This window comes from Nilaparvata lugens, chromosome 8, assembly GCF_014356525.2.
Source record: "Nilaparvata lugens isolate BPH chromosome 8, ASM1435652v1, whole genome shotgun sequence".
Classification (NCBI taxonomy): Eukaryota; Metazoa; Arthropoda; class Insecta; order Hemiptera; family Delphacidae; genus Nilaparvata; species Nilaparvata lugens.
Genome location: NC_052511.1, coordinates 19,568,342 through 19,595,337, shown reverse-complemented (window position 1 = coordinate 19,595,337; position 26,996 = coordinate 19,568,342). Strand labels below are relative to the sequence as shown.

The 26,996-nt window shown below is 34.1% G+C and overlaps 1 protein-coding gene across 1 annotated transcript in view; it reads right to left on the bottom strand.

The window, feature by feature from the left end:
* Positions 1 to 3,878: 3,878 nt before the first annotated feature.
* LOC111055888 overlaps positions 3,879 to 26,996 on the bottom strand; it is a 92,967-nt gene continuing 69,849 nt past the window's right edge. Inside the window, exons 2-3 of the mRNA XM_022343199.2 lie at positions 9,710 to 9,820; positions 3,879 to 7,497 (exon numbers count right to left, since the gene is read on the bottom strand). Of these exons, the coding sequence (XP_022198891.1) occupies positions 7,349 to 7,497; positions 9,710 to 9,767 (207 nt within the window). The 5' untranslated portion in view covers positions 9,768 to 9,820 and the 3' untranslated portion in view covers positions 3,879 to 7,348. The remainder of the gene's footprint in view (positions 7,498 to 9,709; positions 9,821 to 26,996) is intronic.

Here is a 26,996-nt window from a genome sequence, read left to right as displayed (position 1 = left end):
TTGCCCTGTAATTCTTTGGGTTCAGTTTATCGCCTTTTTTAAACAATAGGAACAAAATCATCTCCGCCCAGCTTGTTGGAATTCTACCCTTATCCAGTATGCAATTAAATAATTCTACCATGTAATTTTTCCAGGAAAATGGAAGAGACTTATAGAATTCGTAAGAAAAGCCATCGATGCCAGGAGTTTTTTTGTTTTTAGTTTTTTTTAGTATGGCTTCTAATTCCTGAAAATCAACTTTCCTATCCAGAAGGGGATGACTCATGGCTGCCAGAGCTACTTCATTTCTATTTTCCATCAAATTTGATGTGAATTTATTCTTCAGAAACACTACCCAATCCTCCAAACCTATCATATTCAATTGTGTATTTTTCTTTCTAAAATAACGAACTGCACTCCAAAATTCATTACCATTTTTAATATTCCTGAATCTGATATTGTATTTATCAATGTATAAATGAATAAATAAGCTGGAATGAAAGTAAGCACAGATTTACCTCGCAGCTTCTTGTACTGGGGTTGCCTACCGATAACTCAGCAGGGACTTTGTTGATTTATGTGCGCTGTTTCATTTTTACTAATGCTTTTCTCCATAGTTGCTCCTACATTCTCTTTTTCAATGAGAAATCTTCAATTTTTTCTGAGGATGATGCCAACTACTAGATTTGTGAATAGTGACATAATTTGAAAGATTGAAGTTCATAAAACTTGATTTCATCTGAAGATTACATTCATAAGCTAATTTGCTTTCAACCGTGGTTGATATTAAGGTAGTGAATCATACTATCTATTAAACCAAACGGTGAGAATTGACCCAACTCGGTGCAATTTATAAAACGGGATTTGACTTGGTGAACTAAAGTGAAAAGTTTGTTGAAAAGTGAGTTCATTTCCAATTGATTGATTTGAAATCTGACATATAGTAATTTATTTAGACTCTTCTATTTTATCTGATGATTGATATTGAACGGATTCTTTATTAAAATCAGAAGGATATAATATTAAAGAATATTCGATAGAGTATATTATAGACAGTATTCATCTTCCCTGTATAACCAAACAAATGAGTTTAGGTACATTATCACAATCAACCTATCAAGTATATCAACTTGGTATTAAAGAGATTATGTGAATGGCACGATATATATTGGAGAATCAGGTAATTTGGATTCTCCAAGTCGAAAACAAGCTCATTCGAATCAAGTAGTTAAATATATTGAGGTAAAGTATTGAGATTCTCCAGTTTATTCAATTATTATAACTATCCATCAATGCAGCAATCGAGCTACTACAGTGAGATTCAACATTTCTACTGTGAGCACTTCAAAAGTAGATGTGAATTCTCAAGACTTGAGAATATCATTCGCCTTTCCTCTAAAATATTATTATTTGCATTATAAATGGACGAAGGAATTGTAGGAAGGTTTGCATTTCTGAAAAAGAATCCGTCTCAGTTGGTTCACATTATTCTATTTTTTAGAGCCTCTCTCGATGTATTTTGCCTCCAGCATTTTCAAGGAAGAAGCTACTCGAAAAGCAAATAAATTGCGAGTTGGATGATTTTCGTTTGAAAAAAATCCAAATTCATTCCTCCTCTCGATCAGATATTACAGAAATATCGATGGAGCTCCTGTTTACTCTTCACTCGGAATGTTCCGCGAATAATTTGAGCAATGTGAAGTGCTCTTGAAAGAAAATTGGGACTGAAATCTTTTTCACGAACTTCTTTCCAACAATTTGTATGGAGATAGCATAAGAGTTGCCATGGAGCTCAATTTGGCAAAAACGACTTCCAAAAGTAATAATTGTTAAGGTGCATACAGACTTATGCGCCACGAACACGCGTTTTTCGCTTTTCATCAGCTGATTATATTATTATCTGTATTTGTACAGAAACGGTGAGATACAGATGAAATAATCTTAGCATCAGCTGATAAAAAGTGAATTGCTTGTGTTCGTGACACTCAAGTCTGTACGCACCTTTAGATAGCAAGTTCAATTCAATTATTATATTAATTTGTTGCAGATTGATCAATCATCAACTATTTTGTATTATGGGTCTATAAATTGTATCTATTCTGTGAATATGTTATTTTGGTTGGAGATGAGATAATACCAATTACGTAAGAAGTGGTTGACCCATATTTTTGGGTAATAATAATTTTGATGGGTTATCTATTGATTGTATATTCTCAGATTTGGTGAATGAATAAGCTAGCATGATGAAATCAAAGTGAATACATGACATGGTATTCATCGATGAATGATGAATTATTCATACGAATGGTAGCTGAAATGGACCAGTCCTGTGTCATTATAATGGAGACAAATGACGGCCAACGTAATGAATCATCAACAACTGTCATCACCGATTCCAACACATTCACTGGCAACTGTCAGCATTCCCCATGAATAACATCATTGCCTCCCATTCAGCCAATGCTGACAGTTATATGTGAATCTCACCCATAGAGTAGCTGCCGGAAAACATCTAGCATTTGATATTAATGGAGCATGGACCAGTACTAATAAGCGCCATGATACAGAATGATACACTGTTCTGTATTTTGTGCAACAACAGGAAAAATAATTTTGAGAAGCGAAAACTCAAATTCAAACAACACTGGGTGAATAAGCCTGCTCTTTACAAGCATCAGCTTTATTTATCTGGATAAAATATCAGTTCTATTTATTGCGTTTTGCTGCCATAAGGTATTATGTATATATTATTATGTATTCATCTGGACTGTCTATGACATAGCTTGATGTTTTCACTGATAACATTTTTGATCCTATCATTTGGAGAGTGTAATGTCATAATAATGATTTTCTGAACTGTTTACCTGTTCCAGTGGATTTTTCGGGAAACTGCAGCACTCTTCCAAAATCACTCTACTATTACTCACTCTTATTATTATTATTATTATTATTATTATTATTATTATTATTATTATTATTATTATTATTATTATTATTATTATTATATTATTATTATTATCTTCCAGCAGTATCAATTTATTCACTCCATATCATTTGAAAATGGCATCAATGTTGAAACATGTTGTGATAAAATAATTAATAAAAAGGGTACTGAGATTTTTATTTCTATTCATATTACAAGTAGTCCTATACAGAAAAGAGATAATACTATAATAAGGTACTATATTATTATGAGTTATTCAAGAACATGAAATATGAGTTTTCCATATACGAGTAGTTTGAAGTGTTCCCGACTTGACCATGGAGAAGTCAACTCTCGTGAACAACAGTAGGTGTAGCTTTCGGTCACAGTTACTCAAAGATAGTATATATCTATATACTATTCTTGATAGTAGCTAACTAGAATTTCATCTATCATTTGACACGTATTATTTGCTAGTAAACTGCGCCAACAGTGTCAGAATTGAACCAGTTTTGGTCTGATGTGTGCAGACTGTAGACAACAGCCAACCAGCACCTGACATTGTATAAATTGAACAACTGTAACATAAAAACCAAAATTGTTAAAATTTAAGTGTACAAATTGACCAAAAAAGTCTTAACAAAATACCTAACCAATGAGATACACCATCTCTTATTCACGGGTGTTATCACTATTACTCTATGAAGGTCGTAAACTATTCAGACTGCCCTCGTATTCCTTAAAGCAAATTCAAAATAATAATTATTCGTCAGTTCTATTATCGATTGAAAAGAGAGGTAAGGGTTGTGGGATTCCTTGTGTCTGACTACAGAGGTTGTTTGAAGCTCAGTCATCCTATATAACGAAATTTTATTGAAGAGAAGTGATATCCTATAGATTTATAAATTATAGTATTATCTATATAGAAACACACTTCATGAACGACCTCTGTGTTCAGAATCCATCGAATAATACGAACACTTTGCAAACATTTATTGAAAATCACAGTCTTTCACAATCTACCTGTACAAGAAGTTGTAGAATATAATACAGAATCACAATTTTCCCTATCGGAAAAAATCAACAATATCAATAACTCATAATATTTGGCACATCAAACAAGTGCTATGTAATATGAACCACTGTAGTCTCTCAACAGATTACGAATAATTATCACAAAAATCTAATAGTAGAGTATGATAGAGGATCACAATTTTTCCTCTGTTAAAGGAAATCACACAATAAATTTAAAAGCACATGAATAAAACTGGGACAAACTACATGGACTTTGTATCAGGATTATTCAATCTTCACCAAATGGGCAAACAGTAATAGAATTTTCAATCTAAACCACTCTTATTTCAATTTTATTGGTCAGATACCTCCTTATTATAATAATTTATCAATCATTTTTCACAGTATACGATGAAGTCAGAATAGACAACGTCTACTATCCTGCTCAGGGTTATTCATAAATATATATATATAATATTTGCAGTCTCATTAGAAACTAAGCTACTGTTCTGAAATACTATTTTAGTACTAAAAGTAAATTCGTATGGCTTTTGTTAATACTGTAATGAGTGTTTTGGTGTTACAACATGAATATGACTACTGTATACATTGTTGCTAATTTCCATTAGGAGATCTAGATTTCTCAAAACATTAAGATTAGAAGAAATTTATTTACATGGAAAATATAGGAATACTGATAGATTACACTTTCACATCCTGCAACATTTTACTATCAAAAACCTATGAAAATCAACATTTGATATTTGCTGATTAGATTATTATTATCAAGAATAGAATCTATGAAATCGTTTTCACAGAATAAGAAATTCAATACAAGAAGAACTTTCTCGATAGTCGTCACTATGAGAGGATGAATTGGAGCTTGTATTCTATATTATGAGATTACGATCCTAAGTTGATCTTAATTTCTCCCAATTTAGAAGAGAGTGTACGGTATCATGTGCTCCAACACTGATAGTTCAAATGCTTTACCCATAAATGCATTGTGGTTTTCATCTATATAGCTGAAAGCACTATAAATTAAAAAAAAGTATTCCAAAACTTTACCCTATAAATTATTTCCAGCTCAATCTTCCTGCAGTGACTCATATATATTTTTCCAGCATCACTTATTCAGTTTTGAAATATGTTAGATTGTAGACAGCGATCTAGGATATATTCCATATATTCTAGATTCCTTTCTTCATATAGTTTCAGTAGTGATACATACTGTAGAGCAACAACATAAATTTTGAACATGTAGAACACTCTTAATTTGGGTTATAACTGTTATTATTGAACTATGACCTGGTATGTGCCTGTAGGCCTACATAATTGTGCTATTGTATACAATCTTACATGGAGGCCTTTTATTCACTTCATATCACTTCATCCAATATAAAATAATTCGTTCAATCATATCTTTTTGATCGAAAAACATACTGATTTATCATACTAAACTATTTCCAGCCAAGTAACCCCAATTCAATAGAAATTATCATCTCATGTCCTGGATCACCATACGAGCACTTAAAGAAAATAAATTGTCCAGTATAGTCGATTTTAATATACAGAACAGTCTATTTTCCATGAAATGAAGACATCTCTCTATTCCAAATTCCTCTCAGGAATTTCATTTTGATATTCAGTCACTGGTGACGGTGCTGCAGAGAGGAAGCCCCGGGTATAAAAGAAAGGAAGCTCTTTATTATCAGAGAGTTTTCCATTTTTAGCTCCTCACAACAAAACGCTCATCTTTTTGTGCCTTTGTCTCTAACAAAATTAATTTTCTCACTTCATTTGGTTCCACAACTCATGTTGTATTTCCAGCACGGAAACTTCAGGAAAGGTGTCAAATATCAGGAGTGTTTTGAGAAGCTGAGTTCTCGTTATTAAAACAAGCAAGCTCATCTAATTGGAAGCAGCTCTTTTATCATTTTTGCCTGATATTCGTCCCTTTTATCATTTTTGCACAATATTCATTTCGGTCATTTTATAGAATAGGGGAATATTTGTCGAGAAATATTGCTAGTCTATGTCTAGTATTTGACGTTCTTTACAAAGGAGCTCGATTGCAGTAAAACATTATTATTGCCTGTAAATTATTTACAGCGAATCACCAGGAGCTGAAGTAGGAATTCAAGGATTTCGAATTCAGGATACTACATAGCCAGTTTTGTCACAGATAAAATTGATGAGTACATTTGAAAGCAATTACTTTTTCCTAGGAAGAGGATCATTGAATCTAGTAAGACTGAGCCATGTTTGCATAACACTCAAATTGCTTGAAATTTTTGAGTGAAATATTTGCTCCATCTCCATGCTTTTTAAAATTTGAATCTGAAATGCATATTAATTATGGATGATATTATAATTATATCTTACTCTACCGAGAATAGATCGGTTACCGGTTACCGGTTATCGCTTACCATCAGTTACCCGCAGCCCTTTTAGTGTCACCAGTAACAAAATTGATTTCATTTTAGGCCTAATAAAGATAGTTCACCATAATTTATTTCTTCATTGACTGATGAATACGAACATGAGTTAAAAGTCAGAGGCTTCACATATTGAGATAATAAATTATCATCATCAGTGCTCTGTTTTATGGCAGGTCCATACATGATTCCTCCTTCCCTATTCCTCTCTGTCATGTGCAATTCTCTTCAGAATGAAGTATTTTTTCTTCATCCCTGACATCATCTACCATCTCCACTCTCCTTCGCCCCGGAGTGAGATAATACCTGAGCATGTAATGAATACTTTTCTGATTTCTGGAAACGATACACATTTGTTTTAAATGTACACAAATTATCGTAAATATATCTCCAAGCATAAATTATCAATATTTCTGATCTCAGAAAAAAGATTGCTATCAGGAAGCATTCCAGTAATCTTAGCATGGTCATAAAAAATTATATCATCATCTATCAATCACATAATACCACACCTGTAGGTCTTATCCAATAGGTCTTATATTACATATTTCACACATAACTGAATATAGAACTATTGACAAAAGTTTTTTAGTACCGTACCGTATATTATCTATTCAATGAAATCCAATAAACTACAATATCGCACTGTCCAAAAAATATAAAGTACTTCAATCAATGCATCCACGTTATATCTCAATAAATTCCAACACCTAACACCACAACCAACTAATGTTTCTACCTAGATCAATATTCTCACCTAACTCAACCTTTCTCACCTGACCGTATTCACTCAAATATGCCTAACCTGAGACGGCGGTGACAACGCGATAGGTTTCGATGACAAATCCTGACGATGATTGGATGACGATGACGATGACGATGACGATGATGACACCGACCTAGGTGATCATACAGTAATGTAGTACTCCTTTTGGGCCCTTGGCAGTGGCAGTGGCAAGGGTGGAAGTGGGTAGGGCGAGTAGCTGGCCCTTTGTCAGGCGGGCGTATACAAGGGCGAGCGTTTGCGTTTGCACTTCTCGTAGAGCAGGTAGCAGAGTGCGATCGTGATGAGGATGGCGATTGTGATACCCATGCCGATCGAGATCCAGATTATCTCTTCGTTCAGGCCCGAGAAGTTGTGACCTGCACAGCACAAGACATGAACGTCAAGAAATTAGTGATGGGAAAAGTACAAGGGTTGTAGCAGGGGTAGCAAAGTTGACTGAGATATATTGGCCCATATGAATAAAACCAGAGCAAATGCTCATGAGCAAGAGCATGGAGCATAAGGTAGAAGCAAAAGCATTTGCTCATTTTAATATGAATAAGCTTTACCTTATACTCTTATCTTATGCTCCTGAACTTTGGAGCAAATGCTCACGTATTTTAGAGATTTTTCATCAGCTGATTCGCTTTTGTAGCCGTAGTTTGTTCTTATAGCTCACGGAAGCGCTAAATATGCAAATAGGGTGCACCGCTTATGTTTGCGTCGTCTGCTCTGTTTTCTATTTATGAATAGAGTTTTAGGTTAGTTGAGTTTAGAATTTTGAAATAATAGCGTGAAAAAATGACATCTCTATAATAATCTTCAGCATATTCTTACAATAGCCTTCTTATAATCGTCCACACTCTCATCTTCTTAAATGCCTATCTCCTATTTTGTGATGACTATCTTTTGTATTTATTCTTTTGTAGGGATAATGGTGATATATATATATATATATATATATATATATATATATTGGTTGAATCCAATAAGAGTTTCATAGTTCTCAACTATTGGTTGTGATCGTATCTGGTATAGTATTCTCTTCCTCATACGGGGATTAGTTGAGCCGTTTTACTATGAGCAAAAGGTGATAAGCTGCTCTAGACTAGACTCACCTTTTTTGAAGCATTTGCTTCAAAAGTTGAGCAAATGCTCTATTTTATTCATACAATTTTAAGCAAAAGCGTTTACTTTTGAGCAAATGCTCAAAACTATTTTTCTGATGAGCATGAGCAAAAGGTTTTGCTCACGTTTATTCATAGAAAATGAAGCAAATGCTCCATATTTTAGAAGTATAAGCAAATGCTCAACTTTATTCATATGGCCCATTATGTTTGGCAAGATTGGATATGACTTCTGAGCTGACAAAATTATTGCTGATCAAGGTTCGAATTAACTGCTCATTCAGACAAGAGAAGTTGTGATCTAGACAGGACAAGACACATACGTCAACAAATTAGTGATGGAAAAGTACAATAGTTGTAGCAGTATTTGCAAAGTTGACTGAGATCTATTATGTTTGACAAGATATGACTATAGAGAAAAGATAACATAAGAGGATATCTCATGGTTTAGAGCGTTTATGTTGAAAATTCCACTATTTTCAAACCGATAGTCACAGAACTTCCTTTTCCTGAAGCTATGTGACGTTTGTAGTCTCTCATACTGTGCCGTTCTTACACTCTCACCCGGCCAACACAGTAATAATGAGTTGACAAAAAATCGGAACAAAAATGCTATCTTTTTTCTATGATATGACTAAGATTTTTGAGCTGACAAAACTATTGCTGATCAAGGTTTAAATGAACTCCTCATTCGGGCATGAGATGTTGAGATCTGGACAGGAGTAGAGAGAGAATAGATTAGAGAGTCATAATGGGAAAAATGTGTCAAATTTTAATAGTGTTTGGAAAAATTGAGTTGAATTTTTGATATTTGTTCAAAGTTTCTAATATTTATTCAGATTATCTCTTCGTTCAGGAATGAGAGTTTGAGACAAGCAGAGGATGACATTGCCGAATATTTTCACGAGAGATATTGGAAGAAGCCATCTTCTTCTTCCCAGGATTAGGCATACGCACCAGTTCCGGTTTCAAATGATATATCTACTTATCTTTCATCGTTCTTCATAATTTCTTTTTGTTTCAACTATATCCTATAAATGAAACCATTATTGGTTGAATTGAAAATAGGTCATTTAGAGCTGAAATAAATTAATGTCTGGAGTGGTAGCATGATACTGAAATCCTTTGAGATTATAACCTGTAGAGGTTAGGGAACAAAATAATATGTAATTCATTACAATTTGGGAAATTCATGAATAATTAGTAATGAGAGAATATTGTCCAAAGCTGTAACAGAGTTTGCAAAATTGATTAAAATGATAAAAAGTATTGTATCCATAAGCTAGCTCCATTCAAGTGTAACATTCTTGCTACGTGTCCTGAATTATTGATTAGGTTTCACAAAAACTGCAGTTGAACCAGCTTCAGGATCTACATCAATGTTATTCTGGAATAACTCAATATTGAACTTCATTCAAATAATAGATTATAGGATGATTATAGGTATGGATGATTTGCTTACTGTCTCTGACGTTGGAATAGATTCCAACTTTGCCTGCAACTCTTCCTCCAACAGGCATTTTGATCTACAATCTTCTACTGATGGAGTGGAAACTCTAGAGTCTGCTGGTCCCTGAAATCATACAAAAAAGAAAAGTTAGTTACAAAACACGTCAGGAGGTCACAAGGTAATAACGTGAAAGGGAAATTCCAATAGATTCATTTGAAACTTTTCCTCTAGCTTATTGTAATTGAAGTTGGAGGGTAGTGCAATGAATACATAATATATCAGTTAAGCAGTAAGTTGATTTGTTGAATGCATTTGGAATTAAAATGTTGATAATGCTTCATATTTCAAACTGTAGAGCCTACAACAACTTCACTATCAAAAACTGATGAGAACTTACTCCGAAGTGACACTTGATTACAAGCACTGTACATTGCCTAAAAGGGTACTGCCACATCGGATAACACTAAACCCATCTCAATTCTGTTGACAAACACTATTTGGGTGGAAATCCAATATAACTCAGCTTGTCACCTACTCTTAACCGCAGCCTCTAATTCCAAATCCTCCCTCATCAGATTCAGGATGCACGGCTCTCCAGCATATAACAACGGGAAAGCCTGGATTATGTACCTAAATTATCACATGTACGTAGGTAGTATTCAGTAAATACGAGTGTAACACCAGGATGAGATTGGATTTTACTTGAATGTCTACAACACATGCATAATATATATTTGTGATGATATATTGTTTCTGTGGTGTGTATAGATAGTATTATACATTACACATTGTACGTGGGAGCCTGAAATTCAGTAAGCTATTACATAATATACCTACATCCTACATCTATCCACATCTAGAATCGGGGTGATTGTGGAGGAATTTGGATCCTAAGAGGCTTTGACAGCCTCTCAACTCGAATCCTATTATCGAGATTGCATGATCCTTAATCGAATTTGTCAGTGATGGTATTGACAATGATTATCGTACGTGGAAGCACTGCTGTATTAGACACTCAGAGATTCTATTCAAGGTGAGTGGGGGATTTGAGATTTTAGGATTTCATCCAAGTTAATGATCCGGATAAAGTTCACTGTTTGGAATAGATTTTGGAAATTGTTAGCTGTAAGAAGATTTCATCTTCAACGAACGTCTCCGGATTTTTCACATCCATTTTTTCTATTAAATCAGGGTTATAAATTTTCAGGTCATGGCTGATAGGGCTCATTGTCAATACGCTCTCTTGGCTACACAGGTTGAACGTGTAGAAGGAAGGGATGAACTGCGGAATATATGTGGTCACTTTGAGAGCATGTAATCGTAAATAACGAAATATGAAAGACTAGCCGTCAGACTCGCTTCGCTCGCCATATCCGTCTAGCCAGGGGGCTCCGCCCTCTGGACCCCGTAAAAATTAAATCATCGGGCTCGCTTCGCTCGCCATATCAGGTGATATAATATTCCCAGTAATAGCTCTGATTGAAGTAGCAGTGACCAATCGATTTTTCCGCGATAAATGCATTTCAATCTTCAACTTGGTGCCAACCTAACAAAGTCAACTCAACTTAATGCCAACCTGACAAAATTATTAATTAAGTTACCAGTTAACAACTGTTTCGAAGAGGTACTCTCTCTAGATTATAGTTCTATATTAACATAATTATGGTAAGTACATTTTTCAATTATTAAGAGATTGAAATAAGAAGAATATACATGCTAAAAGACGAACTATAAACCCTTGAAAACCACCCTTAGAGTTAAAATATTGCCAAAAAATTTCTTAGTGCGCCTCTAAAGGGCCAACTGAACATACCTACCAAAATTTGAACGTATTTGGTCCGGTAGATTTTTAGTTCTGCGAGTGAGTGAGTGAGTGAGTCAGTCAGTCAGTCAGTGAGTGAGTGAGTGCCATTTCGCTTTTATATAATATAGATGGTTCAATGGATCCACCAACTACGATCAACACTTCCAATTTGAAGAACCAAATTTATATCCATCTTTTCATCTACTATTTTAGACTTAGTTGATGAAATTCTTGTAATTTCGATTTTGTTTCTATTTCATCACAACAAGGATGGATAAATTGTACATGACTATGATTTTTTTCTGAATTGATGCTAATAATTCAGTTACAGTACAAGAGAAAAGAATTCATCTTGAGTTTCTTCCCTCTGGTGATCGTTTCTATCCCAGCTCAACAAAGAATTAACGAAGCTTCTCACTGTTGAGAGAAAAAAGCTTTCTTCTCTCCCGTTTTCGTCATCCCCACCCATATCTCCAACTCCTCCTTCCTTCCCATCCCATTCCTCCATCTACTCCTCTTTTCCATCTTATCCCTTTTCATCGGAGAAGAAAATGGTGTGATTTGGGGCAAATGGACGGAAAGTTCAGAGAGGTGAGCCGCCATTAACAGGATGGCGAACTAAAAAATTCAGCAAATCCTATTTTTCTTGCGTTCTTTTATTGGAAAAAGCGAATCCCGGGAGATGAGAAACGTCTCTTCTTTATTTATCTTTGTAGTCCTTTTACGCCCTCTGCCATTTATTTTCTATTTGAACACTGCCAGCCAGTTTCTCTGCTGTGAGATGGCAAATTATGAACCAAGAAGGTAGAGAAAAGATGAGAGATAATGAGGCTAAAACGTTGGATTTTATAATATTTCTTGAAAGTTGCAGGATGAAAGTAAGCTTCGAAAATTGTAATGTTATAAATTTTCATGAGATTTTATTGACCAATTTTGAATCAACTTGCCTTGATCAAACACCGATAATGAAGAGGGTATTGTGAAGATCATCAGCATACACTATTATAACAGTAAAACAGAGTGCTTATCTGTAAGAAGTGGGAGAATAAATAATGAAGAAGAAGTAATAATGGAGACACAATACATTCAATTTACATTTTACATTATGTAAAAGTATACAAGCTGTAAGTTTGAGAAACATGTTTTGGAATCAATTCTATGACAAAAAACATCAATACTAATAGCGAGTATGAACCAATAAAGTATAGAAAAATGAATAATCTATACATTCTTTGTAAATAATTTTCTAATTCAAATTATGTTCTTAGAAGTCTTTAATTATTATTGTACTGATATCTTTATTTAAATATGGAGTTGAATGTGAAAACTTTTGAAGAGATTCCAGATTCTTGAAAATTCAAATCTAATAAATTTGTTTTGGATTGTGGGTGAATGTTGTAGTGAACTAATGAAAGTTAAAATGAAACAAGTAAAATCAAATCAGATCAGACTGAAACAGATTGTATGAAGTCTAAAGACGTGTTCTCGGTTCTATCGTTGGAATGGTGACTACTATAGAGACCAGATGCACCAACAAATAGTTATGAGCTTCAACATCACTTCCATAGATCTATTTCTTTTTAGAAAGGAGAAGTTATATGCAATCACGCTCTTGAATCACCAAATCCTATCTTCACATTGACACTTATTTTTCAACTTCAATCCGACAAAATTTCTAAATTTCCATAAGGATTCGTTCAGAAATATGGATTCAGTTCAATGTTCACACGTATGTGAAACTGTCACAATGTCCTGTTCCTGCCACATACACGGAAAAAGAGGTAGGAAAACGGCACATCCACAGAAGAGCAGATGAAATTGAATCGAGAAATTGTAACCAGGGGAGTATTCAATTTGAAACTATTGGAAAGAGGAGGTTGAGTGGAGCAGCAAAGTTCTATTCCTAACTTGAAACAGAGAATACGCTATCCACTTCAAACCGTCAGCATTCCTTATCAATATCTCCAACGCTCCCCATTCAGCTGATACTGAAAGTTTGGGGTAAATCCAACTATAACGATATTGCCAACTGGGGATGGAAGTCAATAGTCAGGCAGTCTTGATATTGGGGAATGCAACTCTTTGATTTTGTATGTTGGCTCAATATACTCAAACAACCAAGTCACAAGCAATGGTGAAGCCTATGAATAAAATATCAAATACGATTCTGCCTGGGAAATATGATCCATGAATCATATTCATGATCATATTCACATCACCCGTATATGTGACGAGTCGTTTCCATAGATAGGAAATATAAAGTGACGTTTATATAAATGGAAATAAGAATTTTTTCTTTGGGAATGAAAATGCTGCAGACAATACAGATTCAATCGTTCAGATTAGATAAGCGCCGTGCTCTCAGCTCTATCATTGAAAGAGTGACCGGAACCGACCAATAACTATTTTATTGATGAACATTACTGATATTGCAATTATTCAATACAATTATTATTACAGCATTTAATTTGGATTTTCGTTCAATAATAATAATAATTACCTATTTTATTTCTCTCATGATATTCACATACAAATTTATGAGATCAAAGAGAAATTATTGATAACACGAATATGGATTATTATAAAACTAATCAATCATTGTAATCATGGAAGAACACTTGAAAAAATTACAGGATTCTGATACTAAAAGAATCATGGTATGATGCTGTGAACGAGATGCTTCAAAGTAGACCACACCCCCTTTGGTAACACTGTGAATGAATCATTTATGAAGTAGTAGAGTAGTTTTTCTATGTATCAGTTCATGAAATTTAATTCAATAATAATAATAATTACCTATTTTATTTCTCTCATGATATTCACATACAAATTTATGAGATTAAAGAGAAATTATTGATAACACGAATATGGATTATTATAAAACTAATCAATCATTGTAATCATGGAAGAACACTTGAAAAAATTACAGGATTCTGATACTAAAAGAATCATGGTATGATGCTGTGAACGAGATGCTTCAAAGTAGACCACACCCCCTTTGGTAACACTGTGAATGAATCATTTATGAAGTAGTAGAGTAGTTTTTCTATGTATCAGTTCATGAAATTTTTTTATGATCTTGATATAGTATCTATTTATTCCATCTCACATCATACCAAGTTGTCATCCCAACAAATTGAATCAGTAAATGCATTCAGTTTCAACTAGAATGTGTATAGCAGAGCATTATATTTAAAGTATCACAAACATATTATTTACAATTTCAAATTGCTCATCAATACTTTGGACGGATGATATATCAGAAAGAGTAAAGAAGCAGGTTTTCAAAACAATTGTGATGAGCTGTGTAACTTATTGAGCGGAAGTATGGACATTAACCAAGAGACTAAAACAAAGATTATTGGCTATGGAGATGAATTACTGGAGAAGATGTTGCCAGCTGACCTTGAGAGATAGGGTGAAAAATGAGGTTATAAGGGAGAAATGAAAGTGGTGGATGAGGTGGAGGAAAAACAACTGCAGTGGTACGGACATCTCAGAAGAATGAGCCCCAGTCGCATACCAAAGATGGTATATGAGTGGATTCCGGCTGAGAGGAGAAAACGAGGACGACCGTGAACGGTTTGACAGCAAAACATAGAAGAGGCCATGAAGAGCAGGGGCATTCAACAAGTCGTATGGAGAGATAGAGGCAGATGGCGTGTTGAGTGCGGCAAACGGCCGGGAAGGCTGTAAAAACCCGCGTATAAGGTATATAAGGTAAATCCAGAAGAATCTCAATACACATCAAGAGAATCTTTAATCAACTCTGAAACAAGGATGAGTGAATAGCCTGTTTCTCTTTACTGTAGAATTATGAGGAAATATTGAACCCAACTGCCATCCACCAACAATATATTGTCTATTGTCATAGCTCTGGGCTATCTTGCCAATAATTAAGAATTCATTCATAAATGATTTTTTTTAGTACTCTCTTATGAAAATCAAATCCATTAAACTTGTATATACTCTTTGGAATTATTTTTCTTCGCTGTAATATGTTGTTGATCTACAGGTTTATTGTTGAGAATCAATCTGCATATCTGAAATAAATCTCTGAATTTTGCTAGATTTTGACGCATATTAACGTTTTCAGCACAATATGCATGTTGTTCCTTCCCTCAAGTAGAATAAAATTCTCAGTGATGAATAAATCAGTGAAATTTTAAAATTGAGTTGCAGAAAGTATTCATTATAATATATTTTGAGAATAACTCCGATGCATGAAAGTGTGTCACACATAGCAATAATATTTACTATGAGAAGAAATTATAATTATAGGACATATTAATATTATAAGACATGTCGGAACTGAATTTAACTATTGACGGTGTCAAAAATCACACAACAATTTATTGGGAAAACATCACTGACAGAAATAGAATCTTATCAATAGAAACAATTAGAAGAAGGCAACGGGTTTGTTCAGATGACTTGAGAAAAGAAAGATTTGACAGAATGTGAAGGTACTGGGAAGAAAAGAAGAGAATTGAAGCGAATAAACAAAGAAAGAGGACTAACCAGAGACTACAGTGATCCTAAGTATGTGATCATAAAATCACAAAAAAATATCAATCGTATATCATTTGGTATTTCCTTCTTCAGTGACAACGGAATATCAATACCCTTTTCAAACTAAATATACCATGAGAGTAGTGAATATAGGGAGTAATCGTTTTTTAATACCATATCCATAACTACTTTTCTATGCACACACTCACTTCACTACTTAGCAAGGCCACCCTCAAAATAATTATTAATTTTGTGATATTGGTACAATCCAAATAAGTATAATCTATCATTATGTACTCACGGAGTAATATGGATCACCAGAATACAACTTGGGCCAAAAGCTCTTAACATTTCCAACTGTGTTGTTCACACATAAGGGAATATCACATATAAGTTAGTATGTGTAGTGGCACTTCTCATATTGATCGTCCGCTAAGCCAAATTGCTTCTAGCCTTGCACATGTGCTCCAACAAATAAACATAAATTTGAACATAAACTGACGTCATTCAAACTACAAAACTTGTTCAAGTACAACGGCGTGTTAACGAATGAAATGACTAGCGCACTGGAAAAGTAATTTGGAAGCTTCTAGCAATCTACTGGAGAGTGATCATAATATACTTGAGTATACCATATACTGAACTCACATCCTATCAAACTTCAAGTCTGAAAGTTCAATATCCTATTCCGAGTTTTCCATTCCCTTCTCATGAGCGTTTGCACATGACATGAAAAATGAGAAATAAAAACTTTATCTGATCTTTATTGAGACCGTATATTATTTTGATTCACTACTACCCATCAGAAACGTAATTTAAAATCTTTTTGACCTTGAATCCATTCCTGTAAGGAATGACTTGCAGGGATAAATTCTTGATTTAATTGATAGGATTCTTCTTCAGAGTTTCTTATAAAATCAAAATCGTAATTTGAAGATCAGTTTGAAAGCAACTGCTAACTTTTCACGACCATTGAAGAATCTTCACGAAGTTCGGAAAATAATATTACACAAATACCCATTTTAAATTCTATTGGTGTATTAGAGTGAGACACAATCGGTTTATTCCTTGTTTCAAATATTTCTTCCTCCATGGTTCATGTTGAGTTCATTCATAATTCTCCCATTTCCCAATGCTGAGTACAGTTTTCTCTCCTTGAAAACTCCAAGGATATTATGAAAGAGATTATCACCAATCAAGCTCGTTTATTGTTTTCAATGTAAATTATCTCATTTTTGGTTTCAAAAAATCATTGTTGCTCTCTTCTGACCCTCAAATCCAGTAGTAAATTCCACTGGATAGTTTATCAAGAGCTGGACAGTTTAACAACTTAGAAGATTAGCCCTTAACAATTATAGCTCTTGGATTTTTGCAATCTCCCATTGAGCAATTGTTGATTAAGATAGATACGGAAAAAAGAGACAGTCCAATCCCAATCATAAGTATACTCATTGAGCTGTAAGCCTCGTTTTGAATTTGAGGTGAAATTGTATCATTCCGTGCGTTTGAATTTCTCAGGTCCTCTCCACAATAGCTTTGAAAAGTTGATATCTAGGTGAGTATGTTTTTCTTTCTCTGAGAGAATCATTTTGATTGTACGAGTACTAAACTGTTGAATGGATATTGCTTCCATTTTGCGGGTGAAGTCAGAGTGAGGAGTTAACAAGTGCAAGGTTTCATGAGTTTATGATGAAAAATGGAATTATAAATCTTCTACATGTGTGGAATTTATTCAAAAAAATTTACGTTTCTGATATTTTCACGTTTTCTGATTTTCCCTGGTCTATGTTTGGACAGATGTTTCCGTTGAACGTGAAGAGAACAGGCGGTGCCATTCGTGTCTCATATTCGGTAACTCAGAATTTTCAGTATCATACTCATTCACATTCATGTCTGAGATCAATACAACTTGTGTATTGGAGCAGATTAAGAAGGCGTTATTTCTCATGCTGGTCCAAAACACAAACTCTATTTACTCGTGTATGATAAAAATCATAATTTTAATATGAATTGAACTTGAATTACCAACTGTTTCAAATCTGTACAGAAATGGAAAGGCCTACGTAAACGTCCATCCCCCCGCAAAGAATACTGAAAAAACTTTCTACTATCTATAGGTTTTGAAAGCACACGGACACAAGAAACCTTTACATAAGAAACCTTTACCTTTTTCAGTGGGTGTGAATCTTCCCACAAGTTTTCCTACTCCCTTGATAAGGGATCATTGAATATTCAAATAGGATGATGCTCATTGAAACTTTTTTAATAATCCCTAGGAGACTTCGAAACTCATGAGCCACAATATCATGTGCATTATTCAGGAATTGCATCTCCTGTAGAAAGTACATTTTGCATTATATAACAGACAGAAGGGAAAAAGTGCATAGATGCAATCTCATCAATCTCTTCACAGAGATTTGGAGAATCTTGTTCCAAGAATATTAGGTTGACTACCACAAGTAAGCTTTTCTGTTTTCTAGAAAATTTGAAAAATAATTTAAAATACAGGGTTATTATGAATGATGGACTCATTCTCGAAACTTTGTATTTATTAAAGTAAAAATGCAAAATGGACAATCTTTGAACCAATATTGGGAGAGAAAGTTTTTTTTAATACCTTAAATGTTCAATGTGGCCAGAATGCGTATCTGGTAACTTATTATTGTGTGCACGGCAGCAGTGATACGGATCCGCAGATCGTGCAGCAGCCTTTCTTTCTTCCAGAAACTTTCTCTTTCCATTGGTATAGAGATTGTCCATTTTGCAATTTAATAAATACAGTACCAAGTTTTGGAAATGGGTCCATCATTAAAAATAACCCTTTATAATGACTTTCCTATTTTTAATGACGTGACGGAGTTCCAACAATGATTTCCACTGAATAACTAATCAACCAAGTCATCATTGACTACTTCGAGAAAATATAATGCAATTTGTTAATCAATGATTCAACCTATTTACAGCATAAAATGAGGAATACAGAATGGCTAACTTTGGCTAGTTATGGGAAACCTGAAGGAAAATCGTCATATTCTTACGAATAATTTACAAATTAATTATAAATTAAATTTTTTTAAATTATAATTTTCGAATAATTTTGTTTCAAATTGTGTTCTACGTGGTATTACAAGGTTCACTTATCTGCCTGATGCTCTCTGCGTATTAGTTTTTACTTTCTTGCCATATTACCTTGAGTACCTAAGGAAAATGTTGCTTTCCGAAAAAAAAGAAGGTACCCCAATTTCTAAATTTCTATACGTTTTAAGGTCCCCTGAGTCCAAAAAAGTGGTTTTTGGGTTTTGGTCTGTATGTATGTATGTATGTATGTGTGTGTGTGTGTGTGTTTGTGCGACTGTGTACACAATATCCCATCTCCCAATTAACGGAATGAGTTGAAATTTGGAACTTAAGGTCCTCACAATATAATGATCCGACACGAACAATTTGATGAATTGCAATTCAAGATGGCGATTAAAATGTCGAAAATGTTGACAAAAGCAGGGTATTTCGCGATTTTCTCGAAAATGGCTCCAACGATTTTGATCAAATTTATACCTAAAAAAGTCATTGATAAGCTCTATCAACTGCCACAAGTCTCATATTTGTAAAAATTCCAGGATCTCCGCTTCATCTATGCAAAGTTTGATTTCAGATTCCCAATTATTTCAGATACAATTAAAACAAAAAAAAATCGAGTGAAAAAGATTGTGCATGAAAATCTCTACAATTGATGTTCAGTAACATTTTCACCTAAAATTGAAAATATGCTCGAAATTCGAGAATATGCGATTATTCAATTGCAAACTGTTGGCAACTGTTGATTCTATTGTATCATTCACTATGAAGAGATAGCAGACCTCGTGTGTCTCCAGCGTTATTGTCCTTCACCAGCTGGCTCAGATCTTTGAATTGTAGACTTGAGATGCGCGTGACCACTAGCGTCAGGTGATCAATTTTCATAACGGCAAGGAAAGTTGTGTGAGTGTGCCACACCAGATTTTTTTTTTGAAATTGAAATTTATTCATAACCCTGACAATTTACAAACAAAAATGAATTAACTTATCAAATCAGTACAAAAATTTCGAAAAAATAACAAATATTATCTTCTTATCCTATTTATATAAATGAAAATAATTAAAAACTAACAAAAACATTATGTAACGACAGAGTTATGATTAAGATACTTCATAAGCTATTAGCTGAGTAAATTGATGTATATATTTATTATGAAATTGATTTTCGTATGTATGGATTGTGAAAATTGGTTTGTAAATTACTTTGTATTGTAGAATCGTATTGTTTCTGTGCTTTGAATTTTTTGTATAATATTATATGTATGTGTATATGTATATATGTATGTATATATCTATATAATGTATATGTGTATGTATGTATGGATATATATATATATATATTGTAAAGCATCGAATTTGGGTAGACAAAATCCCTAACCGAAATAGTAATAGGTCTGAAAATAAAGTAACTGGCTAATATCGACAAATAGATAATAACTAAGATTAGATAGCATCAGCTTGTTCTGGCTAAACGGTACAAAAAACCTAAAAAGGATTTGAAGGAATTTGTTGCTAATAAATAGATTATTATATAAAATATTTTGAAGATTGAGGTTAGGTATATGTATTCAGGGATCGGTGACCTAGAGATCGATCAAATCGAGCAACATAGAATCTGACCAAAACCCCTTGGCAGAGCTCTATTGCAATCAAACAGTATGCAATGTGAAAAAACACATGATCACGTGGCTAATTATTAGGTAGCATGAAATAAATATTAGTGTATAGAATATTAGCTAGCATGTAGAGAGAATAACCAATAAACCAAATAAAAATAATTAAGTGTATTCAGGAAATAGGAGGTACCAGGCGCATGAATACCGAATAAAATTTGCATGCACCAATAGCAAAACGGCAGTTAATAGGCGGCAACTGTAGGCCAATTCAAAAATATTTCTATATATTTATATAAATGTATTGGATTTGTGTTAACACATTGTATAGTCTATGTTATTGATATGGCTCGAAGGCAAAGAAATTATTAATCGCACAACCTAAGTAATAATTTGATATTTTTTGTACGATCTATTTGAACCTAAATGGCGGAGGACTAAGATATTCAAATTTTATGTTAATTTGAAAGTCGGAAATAAGATTTGTAAAATTGAGAAAGGAGAACCAGCACTCGCCAACCAAATGCCACCATGAGAGGACCCCAAATATTTTAGAGCGTAGTACCTTGCTAATAATTTGTAAAAGTTAAAGTTGAATCAATTATTAAATTTCTTAAAAGACTTCGTGATGCTATTGTAAAGCAGAAGTCATTTTCAATTTCAAATAAATTTATAACCCCTTGGAAGAGACGATTCCGGCTACCATATTCCAGGACCACATGGAGTTGGATCGACATCGGCGGCTTACAAGAAGATTTTCGACACGTGAGTGATAAATATTGAATTAGTGATGGGCGCCCTAGTGCTTCGAATTAATCTAATAATCAAAGCTAGCTCGTCGAAAGGGTTTTTATTATAAATTAAGAAATTAATAAGAGTAATACTTGCACAAGTAAAATTAGTATTAAAGGTATTTTATTGAAGAAAAAATATAGATCAATACATTTCAGAAAATTCCATTGGATCAAAGAAGTATAAAATCTAGGCTATTAAAATACATTAATATGCTCTTCAATTTTTGCAATATAATTTGCGATAGTTTGTCATAGCTCTAATTCACTAGATGAATGGCTCTACCTATTCCGTCAGGTGCCGAATCTTGCACCCTGAGATAAAATATATATTCGATACAAAGAAATCTACTAAGTACTAGAGATTTTAATATATATATATATATATATATATATATATATATATATATTATATATATATATATATATATATTATATATATATATATTGGATTATTAGTGGCTAATTATCAAGTTGATCTTAAAGAACATATTTTTTAATTGAATTGTCCAAGTCGACAAGTATTAGCAAGCGTATATCGCAGCTACATGCAAAAGAATGCATATGATTTTAAGATAAAGGCACATGGTAATGATTCGTGCCATAAATCTAGAATATAAAGTTTAGCCTGTGATATTTTACTGATTTCAATTATTGTTCTAGTATTATATTTTTTATCGCTCTTTATATATTTTTTGCCTCGATCTATTTTTTGCATTATTTGTTTATATATGTATGAAATGTTTATGGTGTGCAATTTATTTTTATTCCTCAACACTATAGTATAAGTATCATATTTATATATATTTATTTTTATTGAATTACAAGAGTTATAGGAGAAGCCCATACCTAGGCCTAGAAAGATTTTTATGAGACTGAATCCTATTAAAAAACCACGACCTAATTATATGATTATATCAAATATCTCATGCTTTACCGACTGATGCCAAGCAGGAGGCAAATCGTTATTTAAATATTAAGAATAACGTCACAGAAACATGGCGCCCAACGTGTGGCTGATGATGAGAGCCGAGCTCATTGAATAATTATTTGAAATTAAGTCAATAACCATATTGAAAATTATAGATAACTTATATGAGTATTGAGGAAAACTGGCGAAGTAAAATTTGTATTACTTTTTGGGGAATCAATAGCTTTAAATAAAGAGAAATTATATGTTTTAAAGAAAATTTTATATTATTAGTACTGTAAAAAATACATGTTTATAGAGAGAGATTATATTTTATAAGCCTAAACTGCTATTACTTTCTAGTCAAAAATATATTATGTGTTTAAGCCGGTTGGAAAATAAGTCACAGCCTGTAAACTAGCCAAGAAGTAAAACAAAACATTGGGGGCGCTAGAGCATTATAAAAAAAAAAAAAAACTTAAGTATAAATACCTTGTCTTTGAGTATCCAAACACTTTGCACATCACTGTTTCACTGTAAGTCCCGGTTTGTGTCTCTTTTTTAAGCATTTTCGCTTATCATTTTATCACTTTTTTAATTAGCATTTATCATATTTGACACAATGAATCACACTCCCGCAAACTCTGAAGTTTCATATATGTACGGCGGTTGCACAGATCCCACTTTGTCGACTCCAAGCACATCAAACCCCACCACGGTAGATGCCAATACGCCACGAGAAAGGGAACCAGGAAGCGTCGGGTCGATAGTCTTCGATCCACAAGGTCTGCAACCTCTATCATCCACTCGAATCGACGCCGCTGACACACCATTGAATCAACGGATAGCAGAGATCAACTTTGAAGGGGGCGAGGAGCAGCCTGCAGAACCCGCATCGCCGGAGGCCGAGTCACACCTGGGCAAACAAAGTATATTTTCAGTCACAGAGTTAGATCCGTTTCAAAAGGTAATAATGGAACAAACTAGCAGTATGTTCAATATTATGTTACAAAACACAATGGACAATATGATGCAGGAGATTAAAAAAGAGAATGCTGCAATAAAAGAGGCAATAAAGAAACAGTGGAACAGGGCATGAAAGAAACAGCAGGCGCTATAAAATCAGTAGAACGACGGTTGGATAAGATTGAGACTAAAGTAGAGAATCATAGGGAAGAACTGAAAGCAATGATAACTCTACAGAAAGAAAGTCAGGATAAAGTTACGGCAGGATTATCGGAAAGGTTGGATACGGTTACCTGTGAACTCAACGGAAGGATAGATAACCTAACCACACAAATCACTACACCCATTCAGGATATAACCAATAACATTAAGGCCGATTGCCATCAAGAAATCCACAAACAAATTACCGTTGCCAATCAAAATTTAACAACTACAGTTGACAAAAATATTAACAGTATTAAAGAAACACAAAATAAACAGATTAATATGTCCACAAAAATGAACCAACTGCAAGGTAGCATCAATCAAAATACAGAAACCTGTAAAGCTTTAAACGGAACTCTACTAATTCAAAAATCCACTCTGACTCAATTAAATCAAGAAATAAACGCTAATAAAATTACACATAATAGTCAATGGCAGATGACACAGGAAAAAATAACAGCATTAGAAAATCATATTCAACAACGACCCCAAGGGATTCAAACAGACAACCTCAACGCACATAGTATATTACAAGGACTGGGCAAATTTGATAATACTGATCGCCATTTGCAACCTCAACCATTCATTGATCAGATAAAATTAGTACAAGCTCTTGCACCTACCTCTTGGAGCATGTGGTGTCTTCGTTTGACTAGTTTATTGATTGGCGAACCCCTGATGTTCTTTCAGAGTAGAGCCCATGAATTTACATCATTGGATGAGTTTGTAGCTGTCTTCCTGGAACAGTATTGGAGCAGAAGTAAACAGTTGGACGTGCTAGCGGACATTATATCATGCGATTTCAACCCTAACTTAGACGGTGCATGTACCACTTTCGTCACTGCCCTACAGTTTAAAAATTCTCAATTGAGCGAGCCCATTAATGAATCGGCATTAGCAAGTATTATTTCAAAGAAGCTACCGTATCAAGTTAGAATGGCACTCGCCACACAACCCATTACTGATTGCAAACAGCTGATAAATCATTTATATGGCATACAGTCTGTGATGGCAATATCAAACCACCGTTCAGACCAGAGATACGCACAAAATCAACATAACTCAAAATTTAATCAGTATAACAGCCAAAATTATGAACCGGTATCATATGATCGCTACCGATCCGCCCCTCAATTTGAACGCCGCTATGAGCACAGGCAAAATGGTAACTGGAATAATGGGAAATTTCAAAATCGCACAACCAACCACTATGCCCAGCAGAGCAACCATAAGAATCACTATGATGGCCGTGATCGATTAAACTCAAATAATAATCACACTCAGAACAATTACAACAGAAATTATAAACCGCCACCTCAACAAGTAAGCACAAATTATACATTAGCACATGCAATAGGATTGAATCAACAAAAAACCCAGAACCCAGCACCCAACGACCCGCCACCAGATATACAGAAAACTACAGCTAATAAACCATGACTGTATGATACCCCCGATACAGCAAGCACAAGCTCAAATGAAACAAACCAAGAAAAGCAGGATACACGAACGCATTGACATTTTGGAACTACGAAGACCCTCCACCTACTAAAAGAAAGCTGTTATTTTAAAAGCATGCATAAAAAAGTGGCCAAAATAGTGAAAACTTGCGATATATGCCAGAAAGCCAAATACCTGCGATACCATATCAGGGGTGAAATGAATCCCATTCTCCCCAGCGCACCATGGAATTGATATCAGCGGATATATATGGTCCATTGCCCATGGCACAATACGGAAAAAATATATATTCGTGCTTACATGTGTTTTTCAAAATATACCATGCTATTTCCCATAGGTAAATTGACCGGAGAAGTTTTGGCCCGATGCATAACGGAAAGATGGACAAGTGAAGTAGGAAAGCCCAAACGAGTCCTATCCGACAACGCAACCATTTTTGTAGCAAGCAGTGGAAAGAAATACTTCACCTGGCTAATATTAAATGGTCGAGGACATCTCTTACAGCCCCAGCGCTAATCCGGTAGAGCAACGTATGGCAGAGATCTCTCGTTTTATGCGACGTACTGTAATGAAAAACACCAACAATGGGTTAGATATATACCATTTTTAGAAGAATGTTATAATAATAGCCTAAATGAAAGCACCGGTCGTACGCCTTACGAAATCATATTCGGTAAAAGGAACAATACATTTATCGAAAAATTAATTGATTTCCAAGCTCAGAAGTGAACAAATTAACAAACCCTAATATCCATCATCTAGTAAGGTTAAAGCTAGAGCAGAAGGCAAATAGCAGAAAGAGATTCCACGACCGAGCATATAAAATATTTTCATATAAAGTTGGAGATGAAGTTTTAGTAAAGAGCCACAGGTTATCAAATGCTTTGGAGAAAGTAACTCGCAAATTCTTTTTTATTTATTCAGGGCCATTCACTATAGTAGCCATATCGCAGCATAACACAGTTCAGTTACAAGAGAGTGAGAACACGCACATTGTTTGGTGGGAAAATGTAGCCAATATTAAACCATATCACAGAATTTGAAATAAATACGATAAGCAATCAAAGAAAACACCACTATCAAGCCAATTACTAACCTTTCGTAATAAATTTAATATTGGTGAGGCCACCTCGTGTCAACAAATCAGATTTTTTGTTTCCCTCCAACTATCAAAACCTGCAACAAGCAAGGGAGTAATTTTTAAATATGTAATTAAATTAGTTACATCAAATAAAAAAGGACACAAGCGGGGATAAAATATTTAAGAATTGTTAATTACCTTTAAAGAGGAAAAATGTAGAAGCTAGGTTACTTGGCAAGACTCAACAACCAGTTCTGACGTAAGCAATGTAAAACGTAGAACCAACAATCAGCTGGCCAAAGCCACCAGAATCAAATGAATGTAACGTCTGTTAAACAAATGATTATAAAAAGAAGTACTATACCCAAAAAGTTATCTATTATTGTTATTTATCATATTTATTAATGTTGGTATATTGTTTATATGTTTTATATTTATACCTTTAGTTATGCCACGTTTGTTACCTGAAAAAACCTAAAGTGAATGCAAGCTACCAAAAAACCAAGAGTCATTAGCAAAAGAAAAGTATTGTACCTGATGTATAGAAAATTATTTATATTAAGACCTAAGAAGTACTATAAGATATAAGCCCAGAAGTTTTGTAAATCGAAATTATTGTCTAAAAGGAATCAATTGTGAGAATCATGAAATGTGTGTAGTTAGGTTGGCGGCCCTGTGAGCGGCGATTTCAAAAATTACTATGTTTAAGTGTTGTCAGGAGGAGTGCGTTTAGAAGATTATATTTATGATATTTTATGTGTGTTGAGGAGGAGAATTTGTTATTGTATTTGATAGAGGTCTAAAGGAGATGCAGCAGATATGTCTGCGAACTGTGATAGAAGTCTGAGAGTATAATTTATAAATAAAGTATAGTATATATCG